Source organism: Bos indicus, chromosome 7, assembly GCF_029378745.1.
Source record: "Bos indicus isolate NIAB-ARS_2022 breed Sahiwal x Tharparkar chromosome 7, NIAB-ARS_B.indTharparkar_mat_pri_1.0, whole genome shotgun sequence".
Classification (NCBI taxonomy): Eukaryota; Metazoa; Chordata; class Mammalia; order Artiodactyla; family Bovidae; genus Bos; species Bos indicus.
Genome location: NC_091766.1, coordinates 16,210,347 through 16,231,546, shown reverse-complemented (window position 1 = coordinate 16,231,546; position 21,200 = coordinate 16,210,347). Strand labels below are relative to the sequence as shown.

General features: G+C 57.8%; 1 protein-coding gene across 5 annotated transcripts; it reads right to left on the bottom strand.

Annotated features, from left to right (window-relative positions):
- Positions 1-875: 875 nt before the first annotated feature.
- On the bottom strand, positions 876-17,463 carry CAMSAP3 (calmodulin regulated spectrin associated protein family member 3). Of its 5 annotated transcripts, none has more exons than XM_070792895.1 (19): positions 17,226-17,463; positions 10,202-10,455; positions 9,702-9,824; positions 9,498-9,593; positions 9,247-9,279; positions 8,314-8,361; positions 7,910-8,048; positions 6,950-7,089; positions 6,781-6,874; positions 6,639-6,690; positions 6,388-6,461; positions 6,002-6,071; positions 4,433-5,855; positions 3,029-3,168; positions 2,640-2,947; positions 2,215-2,314; positions 1,732-1,844; positions 1,533-1,651; positions 876-1,446 (listed from the first exon to the last, which is right to left on the bottom strand). In XM_070792895.1, exons 1-19 carry the CDS (start codon positions 17,371-17,373, stop codon positions 1,141-1,143), a joined length of 3,780 nt encoding a protein of 1,259 aa, XP_070648996.1. In that variant the 5' UTR covers positions 17,374-17,463; the 3' UTR covers positions 876-1,140. The 5 variants fall into 5 exon arrangements, with proteins under 5 accessions (XP_070648996.1, XP_019819804.2, XP_019819802.2 ...); XM_019964245.2 differs by having other exon boundaries at positions 4,433-5,906; positions 17,226-17,462; XM_019964243.2 differs by lacking the exon at positions 8,314-8,361 and having other exon boundaries at positions 4,433-5,906; positions 17,226-17,462.
- Between the last annotated feature and the right edge of the window lie 3,737 nt (positions 17,464-21,200).

The window sequence follows — 21,200 nt, the reverse complement described above, 5'->3', positions numbered from 1 at the left end:
ACTAGTCTGACAGCTTTGGAGGCAGGCAGGCCCTGACCACCTCTGCGATCTTAGCAAGGCTATTCTCTACCTGGACAGCAGCCAGGAGCCAGACCTCGGCCCTGGGCCACGGCCAGGGCGTGGTCCTTAGTCCTAAGCTCTGGGAAGCCATTATCGGGCTCTAAGCTATTAAAGGATTTGAAGCATTCAGGGACTTAATCAGATTTGTGCCCTTAACAGGCCAGGCAGACTGCTGTGGGACCGGCTGGTAGCAGGAGGTGACTGGGGATGCAGTCATGGGGACAGAGAAGTGAGTGAGCAGGTAGGCCTTCAGGAGGCGAATGTGCAGGATCAGGTGACCCTGGGGAGGCTGAGGTTCCCCACTTGAGCTTATGACTTAGCTCCTCCACCGGAGACATCCGGGGGCCACGCCAAGGCAGCAACCTCAGACCTGGAGCTTGGCTGAGAGAAACAGGACCCCCTGGCCCAGAGGCAGTCACCGAGTCTAGAAACGTAGGCAGTGGGGTGAGGGAGAGAAGATCAAGTTTAGCAGTTGGCCAAGGACCAAATGACAGGAGGGGCTGATAATAACAGCCAGGCTGAGGAGGAAAATGAAGCCAGTGGGGGTGGGGAGGGCTGGCCGGAAGCCCCAGGTGCCCAGGAGTTCAGCTAAGAGGCAGCTGGGAATCGGCCATGGGGCCCGGGCAGGGGAGTCATGCCAGACCTTGGCAGAAGCTGCACCAGAGCCATCGAAGGGGGCAGACAAGAGGCTGGAGCAGGATCAAGAGGGAATTGGGAGACAGGAAATGGCGAGTGTGGGAAACCTCTCCTGCAGAGATGTCCCCAGCCCCCCAGCCAGCCTCGAGGAGATGGCCAGTGGTCTCCAGTAGTCTCGCTCTCTTTAAATTACTTTATTCAAGAAGGTGGGGAGGACAGACAGTTGGGGGGGACTGAGCTGAGCCCTGAGTCCTTGAACCTCCCAGCTCAGCCCCCACAGCAGGACGGGACAAAAATTAGGGGGTGGGGACTCCAGCCCCACCCAGACAAGGTCGGGGACAGACAGGACCCAGGAACACCGACTGACTGTCCTCCGGGCTGGTCCCCGGAGGGGGCGGCAGTCGGAGTACACAGGGCCCGGCCTGCGGACCACCCAGGATGGGGCTATTTGGGGGTGCTGCTGCCCTTCTTGGGAGTGGTGGGCTTCTTGCTCTGCCAGAGGTGTCCCTGGATGGTGAAGGCATCCACGCTCATGGACATGGTCTTGGCGGGGATCTGCGTGAAGCGCTTGCGGTCTGAGTTGTACTTGTAGATGCCCTCGACCATGGCTGGCGTGACCGTGCGGGGGCCATAGCCCGCCAGCCGTGATAGCTCCTCTGTTTCTGCGGACAATGTGTACAGGGCCCGGAACTGGCAGCTTGAGTCGCGGAAGAGGATCAGGAAGTGGTTGGCCTTGCTCTTCTCGATCTCCTGGTGGGCGGCAGACACAGTTAGCCAGGCCACCAGAGACCCCCCACCTGCCCCTGACCCCCTATAAAGCCCCGGCAAGGGCCTACCTCAAGAATGCGGTTCTTCTGTGGCTCATTCACCTTGCCTGCCAGGCAGCAGTGTGACAGGGCATTGTGGATGATGAACTTGTTGGACTTGGCACTCGGCTCCTTGTACAGCCGCGGACCTAGGGGGCAGGGCAGTGAGCAGGGACTGGTGGGGGCCGGTGCTCACCACCCCCCCACCCCTGAAAGTCCTACCACCTACCCGTATACTCAGGCACTGAGGCCGGGGAAGATGCGTTGCTGCCATTGTCCCACTCACGTTCGCGGCTGCCGGGCAGGCGGCTTGGGGACATGAGGCCAGATGGAGATGGAGCCCTGCGGGGGAAGGTGGGATGGGGTGGGGGTGCGGTCAGTGGTGGACGAAGTCAGTATGCAGTGAGACCCAGGAAGGGTGCGCCCAGGACAATGGCAAAGCAGGATGTATCCACAGATACCATCTGTGCTCCTAAGTCCCTGCAGGGCCAGGTCCCAGCCCTGGGCACGCTGAATACGGGAGCAGAGAGACGCATCCTTAGGTTCTGTCTCAGGTGTGTGACCTTTCATCTCTGGCACCATATCACCATATGGCTCCTTGTGCCATACCACACTCCTAGGCATGCATTCACACTCACACACACACACACACACACACACACACGCACACTCTGAGAGGCATGTGGCACATGCACGTCCAGGCCAAACTCACCGAGACGTGGGCCTCTTCACACCAAGGTTACTGGGGCCCTCGTTGGCCACCGTGGACAGAGACAGGGTGGACTGGGAGTAGATTTTGCTGAGCCGAGAGCCTGGGAGCAGAGGGTGTCAGGTCAAGCACCCCCCACCAAACCCCCTTACCTCCACGTATGCCTAGGGGGCCTGACCTGGCCAGTTGGAGAAGGAACATGGGGGTCAACCCTGCCTAAGACCCTCACCCCACACTGACTATCCCCCGTCCCCCCTAAGCCAGGCTGTAGGGAAGCAGTGCCTGACCTATTAAGCTGCGGAGAGAACTCTGAGCCAGTACCCTTTACCCTGCTGTGGCCCCCACATCCTTCTGGAAGCCTTGAATCCCCACACCGCAGCCCTGTGTATATACCCCAAGCCGCCCCACTTGCCCCCTGGGGGCCTCACCCAGCAGTCCACGGGCTGGGCTCCGAGCCAGGGCCGAGTCATCACAGCAACCAGAGCGTGGCCGAGGGGCCCTCCGACCGCCGCGGCCCGGCCCCCCACTCCCTGCTGCCCGGGGCCGCAGCACCTTATCAAGATCGTCCATCAGCTTCAGCTGGGCCCGGCGTTCATACTCCAGCCGTGTGAACTCCCCCCGCCGGGGGCCCACCTCCTCCTCAGCAGGGGCCCGGGCAGCTGGGGCTGGGATTGCAGCAGAGGCCGTAGGAGCTGTGGGTGCAGGGGGGCTGGGGGTCACCTCCTCCTGGACCAGCCTATGCACAGAGGAGATGGACACAGTCAGACAGGTGGCAGGGTTGCCGGGGGCAGAGGTCCTGGGCTGAGCTCAGCCTCACCTCGAGGCCTCCTCCCTCCGCTGCTCCTTCTCAGCCTCCTGCCACTGCTTCCTCCGCCGTGCCTCCTCTGCCCGCCGCTGCTGCCGTTCCAGCAGGCTGGCCCGCTTCTGGGCCATCTCGTCCTCGGGCTTGTCTTCATCCTGGGGGCAGGCACCAAGTGTAGCTGGCTGTCCCTCCCCTGGTTCGGCTGGAGTCTGTTTCGACCCAGCCTGCCAGTCACTCACATGTCCTTGAGTTTTTGTCATTGGTCTGAAGGCGTTTGGTGGGTGCCTGCTGTGTGTGTGACCCCATGCTGGGTTCTGGGCACACAAAGGCCTCAACCCAGCTAGGATGCAACACTGGTGAGCACACTGGTGGGGCAGGATTTATCCTAGTCTGGAGATACCAGGAGAGGTTTCCTGGAGGAAGCAGCCTAGGAGAATGAGGTGGACTGAACTGGGTGGGGTTGAGTGGTGAGGAGTGCAATCTGGGGCGGGAACAGGAAGTGCAAAGGCCCTGAGACCAGAGCAGGTTGAGCAGGTGTGGAGCAGGGAGGCCAGTTTATTCTAGGACCAAAGGGGAGCCACAGGAGGGTTTTAAATAGGGGAATGTGTGTTAGTCGCTCAGCTGTGCCCGACTGTGGCCCCATGGACTGTAGCCCGCCAGGCTCCTCTGTCCGTGGGATTCTCCAGACAAGAATATTGTTAGCGGGTTGCCATTCCCTTCTCCAGGGGATCTTCCCAACCCAGGGATTGAACTCCAGTCTCCTGCATTGCAGGCAGAATCTTCACTGTCTGAGCCACCGGGTAAGCCCACAGATGGGAGTGACAAAGTCTAATTTACATTTTAAATAAATGCTAACTGCTCAGTTCACAGTGGTCAGGGATTGGTGTGGTGAGGGGTGGGCAGTGGAGACCAATCAGGACGAGACTGCTGGTGTCCAAGTAAAAGGTGCTGGCCCAGGCTGGGGATGCCGACAGGAAGAAGAGTGATTGGATATGGGAAAGTTCAAAAGAGGAACTGGTAGGGCCATGCTGGGGGCAGTGGGGAGGAGAGGACAGGAGGGAGGGGATGCTGTGGAAGATGCCAGCCGCATCTGTTGATCTGCCTATTCCTGTTCACCTGTCCGTAACCCACCTACCCATCCGTCTACTGGGCCACCCCTGTCCATCTGTCTACCACTTACTTTGTATTCCCCCACTACCCACCGCATCTACATGTCCATCTGACCACACACACCTTGTAGGTCTGCCTCTCCCACCTGGCTAACCATCTATCCATTCTGTTCCCCTACCAGCTCTATCTGTTTGGTCATACACTGAGAAAGCCCCATCCATGCGACCACCTGTCCACCTGCCTGTCTGCCCATCCGTCCGTTCATCCATCTGCCCACCTGGCCCCGCCCCCACCTGCTCAGGTGCTCACCTTATAGAAGAAGCCCAGTCCGGTGCGGGGCTCTCCCTCTGAAGACACTTCCTCCTCTAAGGAGTCCTCAGCCCCAGGGGGGCTCCCATCTCCCTCGTCCTCAGCTGCTGGCTCCTCCAGGCTGCTCAGTGGGATCTCGATGAGGCCGGGCCGTGCTGCGGGCTCCTCGGGGGGCGGCCCCTCGGCCAGGAGGATGGAGGAGCGCGTCTGCACCGGCACCTGGCTCGGCGAGAACTTGCGCAGATGGGGGAGGCTGTCCACGTCGTGTGGGGGCGTGAGCACCCTGGTCAGGGGCGCCAGCCGCAGCTCTGCTGGCCGCGCGTGTTTGGGGCTGCGGGGTGTGGGGCTGGGGCCGGGGCTGGGGCCCGGCCCGTGGCTGCGCCGGGCAGCTGGGGCGCGCCGGGCGGGGCTGGGGGATGCAGCTTTGGGGCCTGCTGTGGGACCGGGGATGACCCACGCGGCGGCAGCGGGAGTAGGGGCGACTGTGGAGGACTCGGGTGGGGCCAGGAGCCGCTGCTGCTGGTCTGTGAGCCTCTGCATGTCCCGTTGCAGAGAGTTCAGCGCCGCGCTCAGCTTGCTCACTGCCCGGTTATAGTCCCCCAGTCCTTCGGGGGGCACCGGGCCCAGTTCTGGTGAGAAGGTCACCGCCTTTGGCCGTGGGGATGGCTCACCCTGGCCCTCACCTGCTGGCCGCTCCCCGCCAGGGGCCGGGCCCAGCTCTGCCTCTGCTTCCCCACCGGCCTCCCGGGGCTGCACCTGCAGGAAAGCATTCTTGCCCAGTCGTTGGCGGTGCTTGGCAAAGATGGCCTCGATCCGTCGCTTCTGGGCCTCGATGGCCCGGCGTTTCTCCTCTAGCCGGGCTCCAAGCTCACTCATCTCCGAGCTCAGGGCCTCCGGTGCCCCCGGGGTGGCCACCGGGGACCCGGCCTCGACCTCGGCCTTCACCAGCTGCTTCTTGCGTTCAGCAAAGCTGGTCATCTTCACTTCAGAGTTGCTGGCTGCTGGGGATGAAGCTGCCACCTTTGGGGAGCCCTCAGGCAGGGCTGGTGGTTTTGATACCTCCCCAGCTGGGCAGGGAGCTGGTTTTGAGGGGCCCTCGGGGTGGGGCAAGTAGGCAGGTACTTTGGTGGGCCCGTCAGGCAGTGGTTTCGAGGACCCCTCCAGTGGGTAGGGGGAAGCCAGCGGCAGTTTGGAGGACCCCTCAGGGGAGTGGAGGTAGAAGCTGCCATCGGCAGCCCCATCTGGGAGCAGCCGAGGCTCGGCACTGTGGATGATCTGCAGGGCCTCCTCGATGGTAGGCAGGTCGCCAGTCTCCGGGGGTGGCTGCGCGGGGGTCCGGGCTGGCACAGGGCGCTGGGGACCCAGGCTGTCTGAGCTGACGGAGCGCAGTAGGACGGGGTCTCCCATGACAACATCCACGTCGCTGTCCAGGCCAAAGGGGGTGCTGAACGACACGGCCTGGGAAAGGGGACGGCTGGGCGGCCGGAGGGAAGGGTCAGCCCCTGGGACAGGTCCAGGCCCCACCTGGCCCCTCTGACTCCACTGCCTGGGCCCTTTCGATGTGCTCACCTGAGCTGACGGTTCCAGGCTTTGCCGAGGGCCTCCATGTGGGACATGGACGGGGAGGACTTCAGCGAGCCTGGGGAGGGGTGATGAGTGGTCATTCTGGGGTCACTGGGGACCCTGGGTGGGGTAAGCTATGGGGTGTCAGTGGGTGAGTCACTGATGGGGCATTATGTGGATGGAGAGCTGGGGGCCACGTGGTGTCACTAGGGGGTCCTTGTGAGGAGGTCACTGTGGGGGCCAGTGAATGTCACCAAGGAAGTCATTCAGGTACCAGACAGACCCAATGGAGGGGTCACAAGGTGCCCACATGAGGTCAGCAGGGGCAGTCTTTGGGTGTGGGGGGGGGGGGGGGGCGGATCTCCAGTGACGAGCCATCCCCCTGCCCTCACCTGTGGATCCTCGGAGTGGGGACTGGGGGCCACCAGGTGACAGGAGTGGATGGCGGAAATTGAAGACAGGAGAGCTGCCAAGAGAGGTGTGTCAGCCAAGGGTCCCCCCATCCCCCTCCCCTCCCCCCTTGGGAGTGGAGACCAGAGTATCCCCCCGACACCTTCCCTCTAGCCAACCCAGCAGGAGGAGGGACCCAGCAGGAGGAGGAACCCGTCGTGGCTGGGAAGTCTCCACCCACCAGGGGATGTACCTGCTGCCGCTGTTCTGGGGAGTAGAGGCCTCTGTGGCCTGGGGGGAGGCAGCTGTACACAGAGCAGAGGGTCAGGCAGGGCTTGGTCTTCCCACTATCCCCCTCAACCTCACCCCACCCCAGGCCCGGGGCCAGGCCTTACCGTGACCATCAGGCAGATCCTTGACCTGCACAAAGTCGGGTTTCAGCACCTCGAAGCACATGAACAACTCAGCCAGCAGCACCATCAGGTTGACCTGGAGGCGAGAGGCAGGGTCAGCCGCCCGGACCCACAGCCCCGGATGCCCATGAGGCCCACGAGGTAGCCTTACCTTGAGGGGCGGTGGGACATAGAGAAGGTCCTCCAAGGACAGCGGGCAGCCCCGAGGGAGGCGGGAGGCACAGAAATCCTGCACCAGCTGGAGGTTGTACAGGCTGTCCGCCACAGACATGGGGTCCTTGAGGCATACCTCTGTCGGGACAGGATGCCTGGGTCCCTGGCTCTCCAGGAAGGAGGACGGGGTCCCAGCACACAATATACACGGACACCTTCGACTGATGAGCTGAGCCGGGCCCCCTTCATAAGGTGGGTGTCATGACAGGCTGGCTGTCCCTCAGGTCTTTGCATCTACTGTCCCCACCGCCTGGAATGCTAGTCCCCCGAGAACTCAACTCAAATGGCTTCTGACTACCCAGCACCTGACAAAGTACCTAACATCCAGAATATTCCTCTAGATGAACTTATGGTTCATTCTCTCTCAACTAGGATGTGAGCCGCCTGAGGCCAGGGGCAGGTCCATATTGTTTTGGTTGGATCTCTTGGTGCCTACAATAGGATCTGGCACACAGTTTCTACTCTACTCACATTTGCTGCAGGACTGAATTATGGAATCACACAGTATGGCTCAGATGGTAAAGAATCTTCCTGCAATGCAGGAGACCTGGGTTCGATCCCTGGGTTGGCAAGATCCCCAGGAGGAAGACATGACAACCCACTCCAGTATTCTTGCCTGGAGAATCCCATGGGCAGAGGAGCCTGGCAGTCTACAGTGGGGTCACAAAGTGTCAGACACGATTGAGCAACTAACACACACTGAATTATAGGCAGCACAGAGACGTTTAGACACTTGGGCAAGGTCACACAGCTCATTAATAGGAGAGAGATGTTCAAACTCAGGTCTGCCAATCCTGGGAGCTACACTTAACAGTCTCTGCGATACTCTGGGGACAGGAGCCAAGGCCTGGGTGCCAGGCTCGTCGGGACAGGATCTGGCTCAGACCCATTCACTCACCCTCAAGTCGCAAGAGCTGGGGACAGTAGCAGTGGATTGTGGCAGCCAGCGCAGCCCCACTTGCCAGGTCCTGGAGGCTGGTCACCGTCGGAAAGCAGGGGGCACGTCGGGCCACCGCACGGTCCTTGCGATATCGAATCTGCGGGTGGGAGTCGTGTCAGGTCAGAGGTCAGGCTGGCCTCCAAGTCCGTGGTCATGCAAGCTGTGTGGGGAGGCCTGGGGTTTCCACCACGAAGGGGCGTGAAGCCAGGGGGGTCCCAGAGCCAGTGTGGGAGGGGGGCCAGCCTGGAGCAGGGTGGGGAAGGGCAGCAGCAAGAGGCAGAGGAGGTGTCCGCGAGCAGCCAGGCCAGCAGCGGGGGCTGGGGGCAGGGACTCCTGAGACCCTGGGGTGGGGGATACATTACCATGGGGGGTTTGCTCCCCGACTCCTTCAAACAGAAGGCAATTGCGTGCTGGGGGGGAGAGGAGCAGCCGTCAGCGGGGCGGGAGGGGTGCTGACTTGCTGGGCCCCCAAGCACACCTCCGGGATGGGGGACGGCCCTGACCCCTGTCCTGAGCCCTGGCCGTCCAGCTCCCTGGCTGTGCTCTGGCCGGCTCTGGGGACCCCAGCACCTCCCAGCACGGAGGGACCCAACAGAGCAGCCTCTCATGCAGCAAGTCCTCCCCCACCCACTCAAGAGACCCAGGCCCTGGCTGGGGGAGGGCAAGCAGAGGAAGCAGGTAGGCAGGAGAGGAGCCCCTGACCCAGGCCCTAGGGTGGGGGGAAGGAGGAGGCCCTGAAGTGAGCAAAGGCAGGGGCTTCAGCCCAAAGCGCCCCCACCCTCACCCCACTTGCAGTGGTCACTTTCCCCTTATTGCACTTCAGGGATGGACACCCCACTGCCTCCAGAGCTGGGAGCAGGGAGCTGTCCTTAGGGAAGCTGGAGGCTCAGTTAGGAAGGTTCCTCTCCCCTCTTTTGGGTTTGAGGATCTTCCTCTTGGCCAGAAGGGTCTTCTCCCTGTGCCCTGCCTGCTGGGGTCAGGATCCATGTGTCTGATGGGCTGGGGTCCTCCCCTCAGAAGCCCCAGAGGTCTCCCCACCTCGGCTCAGGTGGACAAGCCTCTGGATTACTGGGTGGGGAGTCATATACCAGGGGAGAAGTAAGAGCAGAGATGACCCTCTTGCCTTGGTTCCCCAAAGGGTTTCCCTCTGTCCCCCAGGGCTGGGTCCCACTTCCTTTGCTCATAACTGGGAGCAGGGGAGAATAGGAGAGGGAGCGGGACAGGCAGGCAGAAAGAGACACACAGACAGCGACAAGCGGGGCAGGCAGACAGGGCAGAAAGACAGCCCCACTTACAGGAACCAGCTTCCAGTACCAGCGTGTGGGGCACTGATGCCAGAGAGGCAGAGAGGAGAGTGTGGCAGGAGTGGGCAGAGGCAAGGCGGCAGAGAGAGAGAGAGAGAGAGAGAGAGAGAGTGAGAGAGAGAGAGAGTCACTTCCGCCCCGCCAAGAGCAGGAATGGCCTCGAGGCACAGCCCCGACCTACCCATCCAGCCCTCAAAGATCCGCCCCTCCCTCCTTCCTTCCATCCATCACCCCAGCCTCACCGAAGGCTGCGCTGGGGCCACCCCATCTGCAGGGGCCGCTGGAGTAGCTCTCTGGGCAGCTTCCTGCTCCGTCTTCTCCTGCAGCCGCCGGATGGTCTGCGGAGCAGGGAGACGTTAGCACTCTAGTCACTGGACCGGTCCTGGCCGCCTCCGGCTGCACCCCCCCGCCCCCCGCCCCCCCATCTTGGCCCAACCCCCACCTACCGTGTCTACCCAGAAAAGGAGCTTGTGCTCCAAGCTGGCTAGGGCCAAGGGACCAGGCAGTGTCTTTGTCCACTCGAAGGCGAAGGCAACCATGAGGGCATCAATGACAGCTAGATGGGCTCCCTGTAGGGGCAAGGGCTGAAGGGTGAGCCCAGAGCACAGGTTGGAGGCCTCCAAGGGAAAAGAAACAGGAAAAACCTGGAGGTGGGAGGGGCTTACAGTGGGACGGGCTTGGGAAGCAGGCCAAGCTTGAAAGGGAAAGTTAAAGTCGCTCAGTGTCTAACTCTTTGAGACCTCATGGACTATATAGCCCATGGAATTCTCCAGGCCAGAATACTTGGAGGTCACAAACTAGGCCTTAGCGATCTGGCGTCCAGAGTAGCGCCTTTTGGGGAGGTGCCTGACTTGGTAGGAGGAGCCAGGGCTGATGGGCGGAGCCTTGGTGGGGGAGGGACCTTGTTTGGTGGGGCGGGGCCTGGCTGGGCAGGGGCGGGGCCTACCATGAGGATAGGCTGGTGCCTCAGGTCGGCCTCCTGCACCGGGCGCTCGGGCAGCGCAGGCACTGTGCCCCTCCGTGCCAGCAGTGCCAGAAGCGCAGAGGGGCTAGGGGGTGCTTCGAGCTGCGGCAGCGCCTGGCGCCAGGCCCGGCAGTACAGCTCGGCCGAGAGCAGCAGCCGTGTCACCGGGGGCTTCACATGCTCCTGGGCGTACTGATCCGTGTAGAAGGGCTCCCACAGCTCCGAGGGCACATGCTCTGCGGGGGCGGAGTGGAGGTAATGGCAGAGTCAGGGCACGGGGCACAAACCCCCATACTTGCAACCCCACAGACTAGGTAGCCTACCAGGCGCCTCTGTCCATGGAATTCTCCAGGCAAGAATACTGAAGTGGGTAGCCATTCCCTTCTCCAGGACCCAGGGATCAACCCAGGAATCGAACCCGGAACTCCAGCATTGCAGGCAGATTCTTTCCCGTCTGAGCCACCAGGGAAGCCCTTACATACAATTACATGGCCCCAATTAAAGCAGGGGTGGATGGGGTGTGGGTTGGGGCAGGTCTGTACCAAGAAGGATGGCACCAAGATGAGAGAATAGGGGAGCTGGGCTAAGATGAGAGGCGCAAATGCAGAGGAGTTTCCCAGAGGAAGGGATGACGGAGTTTCTGGCAGGGGGCTCTGCATACAAAGGAGAGACGGTGGGTGGGACGGAGCACCAAGCCTAGAGGAGGTGGCGGGCTCTTGGACCCAGAGTGGAAATGGAGGTCAGATAGGCGGGGTCTTGAAGCCACGCCTCTCGCCTTCACCTAAGGACAACAGTGACTCGAAGGGTTAATGGACCTCCCCGGTGCTTCCCCTTACAGCAACCCTAGGAAGAGGCAGCCTGGGCACACGTGGTAACTCCGCTTTATAGATGAGGAGACCTAGGCACCAAGGCCACACAGCTGATCAAGGCTGGGACTGGGGGACTTCCCTGGTGGGCCAGTAGCTAAGACTCTGCACTCTCTTGGTCAGGGAACTAGATCCCACATGCCGCAACTAAGAGTTCGCATGGCACAACTAAATATCCAAACAAATAAATATTAAAAATAAAAAAAAAAAAAGGTTGGGACTGGGATTCAAACCCAGGTCTCAAGGAGACTACACCCTTAGAGTGGAGGCTGGAGGTGGGATGAGCTGTGGAGCAGGGGGCTGGCTGGAAGGGCATAGAATGGAGGAGGGGACAGACTGCAAACACGTTGAGAGGGGTGAATGGCCTGAACTTGGTGACTGAAGGGGGGGTGGGGGTGGGGGGAAGAGAGGCACCCAGAGCCCTATCTGGAGGGGGAAGACAGGCAGGAGAAAGAGGGTGTTGGCTGAGATGGGGGTACAGGAGGGCCGGGGACTTAGAGGCAGCCATGGAAACTCTGAAAGAGAGGGGCAAGGTAAGACGAGGAGGCTTGAGGAAGCCCCAGGGGGAGGGGGGCAGTAGCAGAACCCCAACCAAGTAAAACCCAAGGGTGAGGAGGAGAAAAATCAGAGCCACTAGGAAGATTCGGGAGGTAGAGGAGGAGGATCCAACTCGGTTAGATCTGCCCTCCTGGGCCTTCCAGGGAGGCCCCAAGTCTTATCCCAGTCAGAGCCGCTGCTCTGTACACGTGGGTTATGCCTGTGTTGGAAGAATGCAAGAAGGCAGGATTGTACCGTTCAGAAACATTTGAACGTGACATACCAGGCCTTCCTCAGGTGCCTGAGTTCACAGCAGTGCTCCCCCGGGGTCCCGGCCCTCAGCTACAAGGACCCAGGCACCCTTGCCTTCAACCCCTCCCTGCCCCTCCCTGATCTTTCCCCACACCTTAAACTCACACTTGACCTTCCCACTTAATACCCAAACCTTGTGAAGAGTTGGGCCATCTCCCTGACCCTTGAAGGAAAAGCTCTCCAGAGCAAGAGATTATATTATGTGAAGTCAGACAGAGAAACACATATATCAAACCCCATCGCTTGGAATATGTGGAATATTCCATATGTGGAATCTAAAAAAATGATACAAAGGGGCTTATTTACAAAACAGAAACAAGACAGAAAACAAACTTAGGGTTACTAAAGGGGAAGCGGGGAGCAATTAATTAGGAATTTAGGATTAACGTATATATAGTACTATGAACTAGATAACCAAATAGGACCTACTGCAGAGCACAGAAAACTATACTCAATATCTTGTAATAACCTACACTGAAAAAGAATCTGAAAATGAATGTGTGTGTGTGTGTGTGTGTTCAGTCGTTCAGTCATGTCCAGCTTTTTGCAACCCCATGGACTAGCTCATCAGCTCCTTTGTCCATGGAATTTTCAAGGCAAGAATCCTGGAGCAGGTTGCCATTTCATACTCCAGGGGATCTTTCCAACCCAGGGATCGAACCCATGTCTCTTGCATATCCCTCATTGACAGGTGGGTTCTTTACCACTTCGCCACCTGGGAAGCCTATATATGTATGTATAACTGAGTCAGTTTGCTGTTTATGTGAAACTAAACACAACATTGTAACTATACTCCAATTAAAAAAAAGAAAAAAGTTCTCCAGGTTCTCTTTCCTTCCACTCTACTCCCGATCGGACTCCTCCCCATCCGTTCCTTCCCTTGTAGCTCCCAGCCTTCCCAAGGCCAGCAGTGGCGTTCCAAAGCCCACTATCTTGCCTGGGCTCTCTGCCGAGCATCTCCTTCTTTGGGAAGTCTTCCTCCCTCTGGTGTCTCCCAACATCCTATCTCTTTCTCCTTCTCTCACCACTCAAGCCTGGCTGCCTGCCCCCATGCCTTTTCATTGCTGGGCTCCTGATAGCTCTGTCTGAGCAGCCCTGTCAATGGACATGCTCTCCCCACCTCCTTCCCACCACAATGATGGCTTCCATAGTCATCTGAGCACTGCCTCCTGCTGCAGCTCAGGCATTGCCCCTAATCCTTAGCATCCTTCTCCTTCTCTCTGTTCCCATCACAGTAAGAGAACACCATCTCTCCTTCTCTCTCCCCACCTCCAACATCCAGCCTCAACTCACCGGGGTTCAGCTCCTGGCATCCCCTGAAGCCAAACCCTCCTCCCTCTCTCTCTAGCTCCAGGTTTGTTTCCTGCTCTCATCAGCAAAATGAAACAAGTTTCTTTCCTGCAGGACTTGTCAGGGCCTTGAAGACGACAACTTGAGCTGGAGCTACCGATGGCTACTGTTTATTAAGGGGCTTCCAGGGTCAGGGGCTTACCAGGTGGTGCAATGGTAAAGAATTCACGTGCCAGTGCAGGAGACACAAGAGACGTGGGTTTGATCCCTGGGAGGGGAAAATCCCCTGGAGAAGGGCATGGCAACCCACTCCAGTATTCTTGTCTGGGAAATCCCAGGGACAGAGGAGCCTGGTGGGCAACAGTCCATACGGTTGCAAAGAGTGAGACACAACCCAAGCACACACAATGTTTATCAAGTACTTAGGTTATACTAGTGTGTCTTTGCCGAGGCACAACTGGCATTTGGGGCTGGATGATTTGTGTTTAGTGGGGCTATAGGTGTGGGGAATTGGGGCAGGGAGTGCTGTTCTGGGCATTGTAACATATTTAGCAGACTTCCTGGTCTCTCCTCCAGAGCTGACAAGAGCACTGTCCTCTCTAATAGTGACCACCAAAGATATTCCCAAACATGGCCCCTAAGTGACAAACTCATCCTCGGTTGAGAACTACGGCTCTATGCTATGTGTATTGGAGCACTTAATACTGTCCGACAGGAATAGAATACGAGCCACACAAGAAGTTTAAATTTTTCTATTGCACCGTTTAAAAAGCAGCAAGGAGTAACAAGACCTTATAATATATCTCACCCAATATATATATATATTGGTAATATATATCTTAGTAATATATCTCATCATATATATATATATGTCCAAAATATTATTTCAACATGTCAACATAAAAACATTATTAATGGGATGTTCACATTTTTTTTTGGTACCAGGTCTCCAGAAGCCACTGTGTATTTTACATTGACAGCCTTTCACAAGTCAGATCAGCCACATGTTGCTCTTGAGAGTCCCTTGGATTGCAAGGAGATCAAACCAGTCAGTCCTAAAGGAAGTCAACCCTGAATATTTATGGAAGGACTGATGCTGAAGCTCCAAAACTTTGGCCATCTGATGCGAAGAGCCGACTCATTGGAAAAGACCGTGATGCTGGGAAAGATTGAGGGCAGGAGGAAAAGGGGGCGACAGAGGATGAGATGGTTGGATGGCATCACCGACTCAATGGACATGAGTTTGAGCAAGCTCCAGGAGATAGTGAAGGATAGGGAAGCCTGGTGTGCTGCAGCCCATGGGGTTGCAAAGAGATGGACACAAGTAAGTGACTGAACAACAATATGTTGCTCGTGGCTACCACGCTGGACAGCACAGCTAGTCTTTGGACCACCCGCCTTGTGTGCATCTGCTCCTGGCATTCCTTTTCTTTTTTTAATTGGAGGATAACTGCTCTACGATGTTGTATTGGTTTCTGCCACACACCGCTGATATGGAATCAGCCATAAGTATCCATATATTCCCCTCCCTCTTGAGCCTCCTCCCACCCCCCTTGCTCATGGAATTCTTATGAAACTTATCCATTGTACAGATAGGAAAACATAGACCCAGACAGCTAATATGACTTGGCCAAGATCCAAAGAGATAGTAAAGGGTGGAGCCGACAGGACCCTAGCTCCCTAGAGCATCACAGGGAGGTTCTGGAGGCCTGAGGGACTGCATGTAGCACTTCCCAAACTTGTGTAAAGATGGCACCCTTCCTTATCTTATCTCTGAGCTCACTGTGGAGCCCACTAGCCTGCATTCTTGCCCAACCTCCTCAGGCCTGTGCCCCAGGCCACCAGAAAGACCCCATCCCCCTAGCCATTTTTCCCCAGAGGGGCAACTGCATAGCTGATCTCATCTTGTCAGTCCCCAAACACCTTCCCCAGCTCCCCAGGGCCCTCAGATCCCCACATGTGGCCTGAGAGGACCTCTCCAATGGCACCAGACTCCCTCATCGCCCCCAGCCACTCCTGGGCACAGCACAGAGAACTCCCTGTGGGTCTCCTCCCCCTAGAAAACTCCTACACACCCTTCAAGGTCCAAACGCTCTCTCCTCTAGTGAGCTGTCTGTCCCTTCTCCTCCCTTCCCTGGAAGACTTCTAGGATTTCCTCCCCTAGCCCCTCTGTAAGGGCTGGCAGCCCTCTTCCACACTGCTTGGACATCACCAGCTTTATCACTAGAAGAAGCAACGGTCTAGTTTCAGGTCCCATCGTCCTCTCTCCAGAGTTCATCCCCATCTTTTCTGTCCTGAGAGCCCAGCACTGGCCTGGCACCCAACAGGCATCAGTAGAGAGTTCCAGAGTTCATGGATCAAGCAGGGGTCTGCTCACCACTTTCTGCTTAGAGCCTGGGGTCTCCCCTTCCTCAGTCCCCCTCTGTTCAGAGAACATGGGTGAGGGGACAGACTGAACTTGAGCCTCCGGGACCATATCACACAATTCAGGGGAGCTGAGTCAGTGAAAACAGAACCAGGTGAGTCAGGGCATCCTCCCAGAGACCTGACTTTTCTTTCTGCAAAATGTAATAGTAATTTCTCTTCTGTCCCCTGGACAGAGGACAAATAATATTATTAATAAAAATACCACTGGTCATGGCAGCAGAAATAGCAACATCCACTTAGTGTGTATAGTGGGCCAGACACAGAAGAATCCCATGGTCTGTCTGTCTCACCTTGTGAAAGATGAAACTGGGACCCCACTCACCCCAGCACTGCCCTGGGACTTAGTGGACAATTGTGAAATGGAAAACAAAGTGAATACATGCCTTCTTTTACAGAGGACTCAACAGAAGCTTAGAGAATTGGGTTAATTCATCCACATTCTGGGGGAATGTGGCACTCAAACCCAGCTGATTCCCAAAGCTGAGTCCTCTGTGGCCTCATAACTTGGGATGGGGGGACTGGGGCAGGCTGGGCTCTCTCCCTGACAAGCCTTCCTCTCTTCCTCAAGCAGGTATTTGGGGGTGGGTGGGCCCTAGAGTGGGCCCTGCCTGGGAGACTGCAGGGAAAGAGATTGGAAGAAAAAGACAGGCTCAGGCGGAACCAGGAGACAGATGGACAGCTGTCACCAAGACCCACACCCAGAACAGGTTGATCTGGGAAGGCCACTGAAGGGGGGATGGGCTGTGCTCAGCTGGTGCCAAGACCAGTGGGCAGGACCCGTAGGCGGGCAGGGCGTCCCCCCAGAAGGCCCAGACCTTAATTAACTCCTCTTCCCCATGGCCAGGCCCTGACTCCTGGCTCTGGCATGAGGCCATGACTGAAACTGCCCTGGGCCTCAAATCCTAGGGATGTACCCGCATCCTCCTCCCCCGTGGGGTGGCCCGAAGTCTCCACACATGTGGGTCTTGGGGAGGAAGTGGGACAAGGCCCCACACCTGGCCCCCACTCCCGGCGATCATGGATAAGCCATTTCCCTTCTGCCGGGCTCGCCCGCCTCCTGAGTAAAATGGGGCAATAAGTCACAGCTGCCAGCCGCCGGCCGGGGCCATGGAGGCGAGAGAGGGGCTTCCTGGAGCTCCCTTCGCCGCTCGCAGCGCAGGCAGGGCCGACGCCGGGTGTGTGTGTCCGGCCTGGACTGGGGCGGGGGTCCTCGCGGGCGCGTGATATAAGGGTGTAAAGGGTGGGGGGAGGACGTGCCAGAGGCGAGGCGAGGCTCGCCTGGGGGACACCACTCGGCCCACAGGCCCTGCCCGGCTCACCTGGGGACCCGGACGCCCCGCTCGTGGCGCGGAGCTGGGCAGCCGGCCCCACCCCCACCGCGCTCCCGCAGCCGCGCGGGCAAAGTCCACCGCCCGGGCCGAGCAGGAAGCCCAGAGGCCCGGCGCCGAGGGGCCCAGGCCCGGGGACCCCCCCGCCCCCGGCGGCCGGCGCTATTGTTCCCACGGCCCCGGCCTCCCCAGCGCGGCGCCCCGCCCCCCGCACCTGCCGCCCCCTTCTTCCCCTGGCCCCGGTACCTGCGCCCCCGAATGCGGCCCGCAGCACCCACGCCAGGCTCGCCGCCGCCTTGGCCCGCGAGAAATCGTACTGGTCCAGCGACTTGATCTCGGGCACCAGGAAGGTCCTCCGCAGCGGCCCGGGCCCCGGGGGCGCCGCCTCCACCATGGCGGCGCGGGGGCTGCGGGCACCGGCTCCGCGCTCGCTCGGGCTGGGCTTCGCCGCGCTCGCACCCGGGCCGGGCCCGCTGCCGCCACCACAGCCGCCACCGCCACCGCCACCGCCACCACCACCACCACCACTGCAGGCGAGCCAGGTGCGGCCGCTCGCGCTCACGACGCTGCGTCGGCCCCGCCCCGGGGCGGAGCCCAGGTGCGCCCCGCCCCCGGCCCTGGCCCCCGACCCGGTCCCCTCGCCTGACCCGGTCCCCTCGCCTCTCCCGGTCCCCTCGCCTCGCCCGATCCCTCGCCGCCGCAGGGTGGGGCGGGCCCAGACTGCGGTGGCGGCGGGGGAGGCTGCGGAGGAGTGTGTGTGTGTGTGTGTGCGCGCCCGCGCGCGCTTGTCTGTGTGCGCGCACTGGGGAGGATGAGGGACCCTCGGCTTGCGGGTGTGGGTGCAGGCACAAGTGTTGTTTCCTTAGATGAGAATGTGAGCTTGTCATTCCTGGCCCCGGAGGCAGCGCGCGCGTGGGTGCACCTGTTTCTCATTGTGTCTTGGGAGCGTCCAAGAACGGGTGTCTGTGTTCGCACGAGTGTATGGTCTCTGCAAGTGTTTGGGTGGTGCACGAGTGTCTTTGAGGGTGTCTGCATGTGCGTATCTGTGTGAGTGTGTGACAGCGATTGTGTGTGTCCTTGATTTTCATGAGTGTTGTGTTTTCAAGGATCTATATTGTGTAGGTGCCTGTGTCCTTAGAAAACAGGAGTGTGTTTTGTCATTGTGCTTGTGAGTGTGCCTATTTGTGAGCATTTAAATGCACTTGTATTATATATCAGAGTGTGATGAATGTCAATGAAGGAGGATAAGTGAAAAATTGAGTATGTGTATTTATAGAGTGTGACGGCTTGTAGCTGTGAGTGTGTTTCAGTGGCTGTTACTGGGTATATCTGCAAATATATTTACATTCATGTGTGGATTTGTGATGTCAACAGAATTGGTTGGGGGTGGGGCTCCAACTGTGTATAGATGGGGATTATGTATTTGTATCCAAGTGCATTTGTATATGAGTCTATGAGTGTGATTGTGTGCAATGGATGTCTATGGGGGGAGACATGGCAGAATGTGTTCTGTGCATATATGTGTATTTACATGTAAGTGTATTTGTGGATGACTGCGTTTGGGTATATGGTGTGAATCAGGGTGGTGTGACAGGGTGTGTAAATCGTGGAAGGGGATGTAATTGTGTAAGAATGTCCATTTCTTGGATGCATTTATGAGTGTGCGTGCATGTTAAGTCCTTTCAGTCCTGTCTAACGCTTTGAGACTCCATGGACTGTAGCACACCAGGCTCCTCTGTTCATGGAGTTCTCCAGGCGAGAATACTGGAGTAGGTTGCCATTCCCTCCTCCAGGAGATCTTCCGGACCCAGGGATTGAACCCATGTCTCTTGTGTCTCCTGCATTGGCAGGCAGGTTCTTTACCACTAGCTAGCGCCACCTGGGAAGCCCTTTATGAGTGTGTGCCTATTTCTGTAGGAACTGCAGATATGTGTGAGCAAATCTGTTTGTGGTATGAGCCTGATTGTGTATGTTGGCATGGAGGTGTGTGTGTATGTGTGAATATATGTGTGTGAGCTCAGATATTTGTGTACACAATGCAATTGTGTGGATGTTACTGGGTATACTTGTAAATGTCTGAGCGCCTATTGGTGGATATTTGTTTAATATTTGCTTGTGTGTTCCATAGTGTTTTTTTTTTTTTTTTATGTCAACTGTGGGCCTCTTAACTGTGTGTAATTGTGAACACAGGAGTGTTTGTGAATGTTAGGTATTTGTGTAGGTCTAGATGCGTATATCGGAGAAGGCAATGGCACCCCACTCCAGTACTCTTGCCTGGAAAATCCCATGGACAGAGGAGCCTGGTGGGCTGCAGTCCATGGGGTCTCGAAGAGTCGGACACGACTGAGCGACTTCACTTTCACTTTTCACTTTCATGCATTGGAAAAGGAAATGGCAACCCACTCCAGTGTTCTTGCCTGGAGAATCCCAGGGACCGGCCAGAGGGGGTGGTGGGGTGGGGTGGTGGGCCTCGTGGGCTGCCGTCTCTGGGGTCTCACAGAGTCGTACACGACTGAAGTGACTTAGAAGCAGCAGATGTGTATATCAGAGTGCAGTTTTGTGTGTATAGTAAATGTACGTATATGTTTGGGTTTATATGTTATCTGTTTATATGAGCATTGACCTGTATCACTGAGTGTATTGTGTGTATATTTGTGTGTGTGGAGCTGGTGTTTACCTCTGTGTGGATTTGTGGATATTGCACCTGTAACAGTGTGTGTATCTGGTTTCTGAATATAAACTGAGTGCCTGAACATATCTCTTTGTGTATAAGTGCTTTTGTGGGTGCCTGGTTGTGAACATATGGCTGTAGTGTGTGTGTAGGTGTATGTGTGTAAGAAGTCATACTTTGAATGGCTTTGTGGGTGAATAAGGGTAAGTATTTGTGCATCTGGATGCACTTTGGTGTCATATATAAGTGAGACTGGGTGGGTGAATTTCGTGTAAGGGAAACTGAGTCTGTGCATTTACAACTACAGAGGGGTTTCAGTCTATAAACACACACACAGAACAGTGTTTTCTTGACTGTGTAAAATTCTATGAGATGAAACTGACTACAGCAAGTCAGTCTCTTTACAACCGCCCCCCACAGGGGTCCCTGAGCCCCATCCTTTGTAGAAATTGCCCATCCGCTTAACATTCAAGGTACAGCGGTGCTTGAGGAGTGGGTCTCCTGGTCCAGAGCATGTTGAGGGGCAGGAGGTGGGTGTGCCTAAGGGAGGGGAGCTGGGGCGTGGGCCCTCCTGTCTGGATGTGCCCGTGCAGGAGTGGGTGTGGACGCACTCACAAAGGGGCCAGTGTGGATGTGTCTGAACACACGTGTGGGATGTGTGTGGCGCACGTGCCCTGGCCCCTATCCCAACCCCCCGCTCCTCCCGCCTGAAAGACATGGACGAGTCCCTTTTTCCCTTGGGCTTCAGTCCCTTTTTCCCCTGGGCTTCGGTGTCCCCATCTACAACACTGTCAGGGGATCCCGGGGGCTAGGGAGGTGACCTGGCGGGGACGGGCGTGCCTGCGTGCCCTGCCCCTCCTGGGAGCGTGGTGTGTCCTGCCGGGACACACGTGTCTGTGCTTTCCCTGGGGAGGTTCTCACGACCTTTGTGGACCCCAAGGGCAAACATGGGTGAAGGCAGTGCCTCCCGCTTGTGGGCACTCTCCTGGGGGATGCATTATGACCACGCAGCCAAAGGCTTTCCCGCCTTGGGAGGCGCCTCCGCTAGCCCTCAACTGCCCGGGGGTGGGAGAGCCAGGGGGCTTCCGGTGGTGTAGCGAGCAGGAGCCAGTGGCCTCCTGGCGCCCAGCCCCCACACTGGGCGGACTGGAATGCCTGGCTGGGCTGGACCGCCCCACCCACGCCTGCTGGAAACCACGTCCCACCTTCCCCTCCGGGGTCTTGTTCCTGGGGCCTGGGCGGCTCCAGACAAACTGACTCTCCAGTGTGCACCAGGCGCCCCATCCTAGCAGCCCCCTCCCGCCCTGCCGGCTTCTTTGCTTCCAGCCTCCTTGCTCACCTGCAGGCCTGGCTCTCAAGCCTCTTAACTCATTCGATGGGCCCTGGTTATTAAACGGGGGTGGGTAGGGATGACTTAGAGACTTTGTAGGTCAAGGGTTCAGAACTAAGTTTAGGGAACTGATGAACCCCGAAAAAGCCATCTGCAAAATTATGTATGTGCAGTGCACTTTCAGGGATTGTGCTAACAGATAACAATTTCTGAGAGTACG